This window comes from Rattus norvegicus, chromosome 10, assembly GCF_021556685.1.
Source record: "Rattus norvegicus strain SHRSP/BbbUtx chromosome 10, alternate assembly SHRSP_T2T, whole genome shotgun sequence".
In the NCBI taxonomy this organism is placed as follows: Eukaryota; Metazoa; Chordata; class Mammalia; order Rodentia; family Muridae; genus Rattus; species Rattus norvegicus.
In genome coordinates, this window is record NC_141543.1 from 18,901,950 (window position 1) to 18,908,318 (window position 6,369).

Below are 6,369 nucleotides of genomic sequence, written 5' to 3' on the forward strand. Positions count from 1 at the left end.
TCCCTAGGGAGACAGTGCAGTACTGAGATCCAAGTGCAGGTATGCAGGTCAGAGATCCCCTTCCTAGCCCCCACTAAAGATAGCTATTGACGAGAACCCCTACACTCTTGTCCAGCCAACCAGGGATCAAGCTGCACTTGCTCCAGGGTAAGGAGTATGTACAGGGTCAGCAGACTGTGTGAGAGAGCGGATAATGTCTGCTCTGTGAGCCCAAAACAGTGCAGACAGCAAACACATGCTCTCAACCTTGGGATGAGGAAGGCATAAAGATTATAGAAATCTTTTCTTTTCCTTTTTCTTTCTTTTTTCCTGGCAGATGTGGTAGTGCAGGTCTTTAATCCCAGCTCTGAGGAGGCAGGGGCAGATGGATCTCTGGGAGTAGGAGGCTAAGCAGCCTATATAGTGAGTTCTAGGCCAGCCAGGGCTACATAGTAAGACCTTGTATTCAAAAGGGGGAAAGATTTATTTTAATTACGTGTGCATGTGCGTGTATGCGCACATGTCCAAGCGGGGGCAGGAGGTGTTATATTCATGTGAGTCTAGGTATCTTTGGAAGCCAGAAGAAGCCATCTAATCTCTGGGAGCTAGAATTGTAAGTGGTAGGCGCCACCTGATGTGGCTGCTGGGAACCCAATCTGTTCCTCTGTAAGAGCAGTCCGTGCTCTCAACCTTGGAGGCACTAGTCACTTCAACCCTGAAAACTGTCATGAGTCACAAAATATTTTTCTGCTTTTTCACTTTTTATGATGATTATAAGACAGTGAAAAACATTCTCAGCTCAGAAACACAAGGCAGGCCAGTGTGGCCTTTGAAGGTCTAGCTCTCTCACCCCTTGATAGGTATTAGTAGCTCCTCCTGACTCAGGAAATGGAGGTTCCTTCCCGTTCTGTAGCCCATCCCTCATCCCCAGGAGACCAGGGTCTCTAGTTCCTGGCAAGGCCATTTTTTTTGCAAGTTGTTGTAACATACGAGGGCATCAAGACACATTGACTTGCTCTCAATCCATTCACCGAGGAGAGAGGCAGTGCGTGACATCACACCCCTTCTCATGACTCCTCAGAGCTCTGGAGCAGGGGATCGCCATGGTATCAGCCTTCTGTTGTCATGGTATCGGCCTTCTGTTGCCCTAGAGACACACATCTGCTCTTTCTAGGCTTATGTCCTTTCCATAGAATGACCCTGACCTGCACGTCATAGACATCTGGTACTTAGATGGAAGATCTCTGTGGATTCTTACAGAAACACTGAAGATTTTCTGTAATTCTCTGATTTTCCAGATATAAACAGATGAAAGGCTGGAGGCACAGCAGAGACCCAACTCATCCATCGCATCCCTCATGAAGCTGGCTTCCATACTGTATCAACAGTCATGCCCTTGTACTATCTCCAGAGACCCTGAGGATGCCCTTCCTAAAATCGCTTTCTGCCCCAGGTGGGGTACCAAATAACCTTTGTCTCCTCCTTCATCATTTTCTCCATCCCGTCTTCCCAGACCATTCCAATGGGATGCTTTTCAGTCACTAACACAACGACTTGACAAACATGTCTTCAGGTTCTTTTCACGGGTCTTCCTTCAAGAAGGGGCTGAGAAGGGGCAGATAGAGGATAGACAGAGGGAAGTACAGCAGACAGAGGTTAGCCTCTGAGGACCCAAGCCCTGGAGAACATCACCACCCAGATAAAGAAGGGGCTCTTCGGGTTTGAGGAAGGGATAAAGAGATGGCTCAGTTGGTGAAACATTTGCCAACGAGATAAGGGTGTGAATTTGATTCCTAGCACCCGCGTAAAAAGGTTGGGTTCTGCAGTGCATGCTTGTAGTGCTAGTGCAAGGAAGTGGGGGACAGGAGCATCTTTGGAACCCGTTGACAAGAGTCCAGCTGAATCAGTGAGCTCTTGGTTTGCCGAGAGAAGGTCTAAAAACATAGGAATAATGGGGCTGGAGAGGGGGCTCAGCAACTGTGAACACTGGCTGCTCTTCCAGAGGACCTGGGTTGGACTCTCAGCACTGTTACAACCGTCTATAACTCCAGTTTCAGGGGATCTGATGCCTTCTTCTGGCCTCCAAGTGTACAGGTATAAAAGTAGTCCACAGACTTATATACAGGCAAAACACCCATATATGCATTTTCTTTTTAAATTAAAAAAGTAGGAAAACTCCAGGTGTGGAACACCAGACCTTTAGTCACAACATTCGGGAAGCAGAGGCAGATCTCTATGAATTCAAGGTAAATATAGTCTATATAGTTAGGTCCTGGCCAGTCAGGACCATAATACAAAGATCCTATCAAAAGAAGAAGAGGAGAAGGAGGAGGAGGAGGAGGAGGAACAGGAGGAGGAGGAAGAGGAAGAGGAAGAGGAGGAGGAAGAATAGGAAGAGGAGGGGGAGGAGGAGAAGGAAGAGGAGGGGGAGGAGAAGGAGAGGGAAGAAAAAGAAGACATTTGATGTCCATCAACACGTGCATACATGTTCATGTACTCCCAAATCAACATACACAGTAACAGAAGAAAAAGGGTTCTCATATAGCTCAGTAGTAGAGCACTTGCCTAATGTATTGGTGGTCTGGGTTCAATCCCAAGTAATACACACACACACACACATACACACACACACACACACACACACAAGACACACACACACAGATACACACACACAGATACACACACAGACACACACACAGACACACACAGACACACACACAGATACACACACACATAAGACACACACACAGATACACACACAGACACACACACAGACACACACAGACACACACACAGATACACACACACAGACACACACAGATACAGACACAGACACAGACACACATACACACACACACACACACACACACACACACACACACACACAGCTCAGTCAGGCCCCTGGTGCTGCCAGATGGGTTGGATAAGAGATTTCACTCTCTGACTTTTATCATGGCTCCTGTTATGTCTTGAGTCTCTCTCTCTCTCTCTCTCTCTCTCTCTCTCTCTCTCTCTCTCTCTCTCTCTCCTCTCTCTCCTGTTCTTCCTTACTACTTAATCCATCATAGAAGAGAGACCACCACAGAGAGCCGGGACAGGTCAAGCACCTATTATCAGAATGCCTCTTGTTTGTTCTTTAAGCAGGATAGAAGGAGCAAGACTTGTCTCTGGCTCTCTGAGGTTGGCAGGGGGCTTGTTCTGGGAAGAGTGCCAGACCAAGGAACTGCCTAGGCCCCTCAATGAGAGGCCCTGGGCCTGCTCTGTAGTGTCTCTGAGATCAGTACTTATGTTACTCAGAGGATTGAAATCTGCTGGGCTGAGCTGGGGAAGGGCTCTCAACAAACCTCTCCAACTTCTAAAGTCAAACTGTGACCAGGTACCTGTGGGAGAGAGCCCAGAGGTGACAATGGAAATAAATGGCCATCAGTGTCACAGTCCTGTTGACATAGGCTACAGTGCCAAGACGGCAAACACAGTGTGCCCTGTAGCTTTCCAAAATGGCTTTGAGAACACCCCCAGGAAGAGACCCCCTACCAGCTCCTTCCTGTCTCTCTGGAGGCCTGTGGCTCCTTCCTTCTGGACAGGGGCCCAAGAAGCTCCAGGAGCATATAAGGGGAGGGGAAAGAGATCCAGGCACAAGATCACCAAGGTGAATTCTCCCAGCCAGGTAAGGTGTGTGGCTCCCAGGGGTGGGCATGGCAAAGTGCGGCTGGTTCCCTGTCTAGGAGTTGGGTGGTCTTTGCTCTTTCCCTCAGATTTTCAGATGTTCCAGCTGGAGGCCATGCTGCCCTTACTGATTCTTGCCTTCTTGGGGACCCCCGCCGTTTTGACACAAAGTAGTAAGTCAAGTCTGAAATCTGTCCCTCTCTCCTGTGGCCAGCTCATCTCTCTCAACCTAGGAGACATGGGGACTGCACCCAGCCTTTGACACAGACTAAATATTGTCACAGGACTACCCTTCCTGGCTTCAAGGGTGGAAAGACAGATCCTCCACATGACTGAGTGGGTTTTGTCCCTTTGGGGGTTTTATGCACACAGGATATCATGGCTCAGAAACTGGAAAACATTTCTGTATTGTTGCACCCGAAGGAGAACCTGTAACAGGAATTTGGGCAAGTTTGAAGAATAACATTCTTAGTAGGTAAGTAAGATGGGATGATGACCCTTACTACTGGTTCCCGATTCTTTCCATGGCTTCGGGAAACCTTTTATATGCTTCTCATGGAATCCCATCTGGCTTCTGGTGGCTCATTAAAGTCATTTGATTAACAGAGTCACAGAGCTCCCAGCCAAACCCTTGTCTTGTCCCTGTCTCTTCTACCTCTCCTGCACACAGGCTTTTTCTGGCAGAATTCATTTGTAAATTCTTCCTGTTGCCTCTTGAGTTGATCAAAGAAGGTTGGAGATGCTTCTCCTTACTGAAGTCAACCATGAAAGGCCCAAACTCCATAGCAAAATCGAGTGTGTCAGGTTAGGGTCTAAAGAGGAGAGGGTCAAAAAACAAAACAAAACAAAACAAAAAGGGGTTGGGGATTTAGCTCAGTGGTAGAGCGCTTGCCTAGCAAGTGCAAGGCCCTGGGTTCGGTCCCCAGCTCCGAAAAAAAAAAAATAAAGAGGAGAGGGTCAGAGTGCAGCTCTGAGGGGACATGAGCGGTAAGATATGCTGGAAGCAGAAGACCCCACGTCAGTCCTCTGAGAGTGGGGGCCACCCTGCTTGAGGCCAGGAATGGCTTTCTGCTTTGTACGTAGAGAACACCAGACACCCAAGAAACAGAGGAGAGAACCAGAGGGTTGAGGAGAGTGTGTGAACAGGGCAGAAAGCTCTGACACAAGACCAAAGATGAGGGCGCTGATGAACTTAGCGGGTTGACTGGTGAAGTTTCCTAGGGGCATGGAAGGTGCCTGCTCTGAGATCTGCTGCTGTGAAGTGACCTAGGCTGAGGAAATCCAAGCTTGGCCAGGGTCAGCTACGACTGACAGCAGCTGCTTCCATTGAAGGTCTCAGTGAGCTCGTTCCCAAGGTCCTCTCTGCTTGTGCTGTCTACTGTGTGCAAGAGGGAACGGAGCCATCTTGTAGTAGTGGGTTTCAGGTCACAGTGTTTGTGAGTGGTGTTTTCTTCTTTAGTATGTCTTTTGTCTTTAGAAGCCGAAAGAGAGCGGGGAGGGGCACCATAGACCAAGGAAGGCGGGTCATGCACGTCTGGTTGAGTGTTTGGAATGTTTCTTTTTTCCTAGCATTCGGCTTAAGTTTGGCAACAACTGGAGTCAAGAATATGGCTCTTCTGGAAGGGCTGAGATTGAAGTCAAGCTGAACCCTGATGAGACTGTCCTTGGGTTCTCCGGATCATTCTATATCTTTATGCATCAAATAATCATTACTACTAGCCAGCCTCGGGAGTTAATAATAGGGCCTTTGACGGGTAGATATGTGTACACTAGCTATCCTGAAAATCCCAACCATGTGTTCAGGGGCATTTGTGGCTATTATGTGACAGGTGGGTTAAAGGGCATGAGGTATTTGTGGGGAAATGTAAACGGTACATGTACAGAGTAAGGTATATGGCCACTGAAACTGAAGTGTCAGGTACTTCCAAACTGAATCCACTAATAAATACAACATCTGCATGAACTGTGTGTCTTAGTGTAATCCTTGGGTCTGAGAGGGTTCTGTGCTCCAAAATGAAGGGTGGGTAGAAGTAGATCTGGCAAGGATTTGGGCCCCACCTACAGAGACCTTAAGCTATAACATCTGAAGTGTCAGCTCAGAGACCACCCATTGTGCACTGTGCTCTGCACCAGGGGCAAACCAGCTCTCATCTGCTGGCCCTGCATCGCTCTAGTTTCTCTGTTTGTGCAAGGGAGGCCATTAGACATCTGCCAATAGCTTGTTCTCATCTGACTCTTCCTTGCACTAGGGGACCAAAAAAAGGGGGCGGTGGGAACCTGGAGGAGTTACAGAGGTGGCTCAGTGGGGAAAATGTTCGCTGTTCAAGAATGAGAGCCTAAGTTTGGTCCCCAGAACCTGCACAAAAGCTGGCGCAAGTCTGGAACCACAGCAGTGGGAGGGTGGAGGAGGGGTAGAGACAGGATGGTCCTCAGTGCTCACGGGCCAGCCTGTCAAGTCAGATCTGCAAGCTCTCCTTCAGGAAAGAGATCTTGCTTTACAAAATAAGAAATATAGACAGCCGCTGCCCCAAAACACCCACGGTCAATCTCTGGCCTCCACAGGTATGTACACATATATAAGTGCATGAGTTCCCCAACATTCTCGAATACAACACACACACACACACACACACACACACACACACACACACACACACACACGGACACAGAAACGGGCCAGCAGTTCAGGGGATGGACCGTTTGCGATAGGGGTCAGTGCAGAAG

The 6,369-nt window shown here is 48.5% G+C and overlaps 1 protein-coding gene across 1 annotated transcript; it reads left to right on the plus strand.

Moving 5' to 3' along the window:
* The first annotated feature begins 3,636 nt into the window (after nucleotides 1–3,636).
* Csap1 (common salivary protein 1) lies at nucleotides 3,637–5,608 on the plus strand. The gene is made up of 4 exons (NM_133622.2): nucleotides 3,637–3,646; nucleotides 3,735–3,818; nucleotides 4,018–4,120; nucleotides 5,215–5,608. The coding sequence occupies exons 2-4, from the start codon at nucleotides 3,743–3,745 to the stop codon at nucleotides 5,531–5,533; spliced, it is 498 nt and encodes a 165-aa protein (NP_598306.2). The 5' UTR covers nucleotides 3,637–3,646; nucleotides 3,735–3,742; the 3' UTR covers nucleotides 5,534–5,608.
* The last annotated feature ends 761 nt before the right edge of the window (nucleotides 5,609–6,369 follow it).

Bases quoted from the DNA above. Each gene is read 5' to 3' on its own strand.
- Csap1 (NM_133622.2), top strand. From the start codon at position 3,743: ATGTTCCAGCTGGAGGCCATGCTGCCCTTACTGATTCTTGCCTTCTTG. The intron at 3,819-4,017 runs GTAAGTCAAGTC...TTATGCACACAG, and splicing joins CGCCGTTTTGACACAAAGTA to GATATCATGGCTCAGAAACT. The intron at 4,121-5,214 runs GTAAGTAAGATG...CTTTTTTCCTAG, and splicing joins AAGAATAACATTCTTAGTAG to CATTCGGCTTAAGTTTGGCA.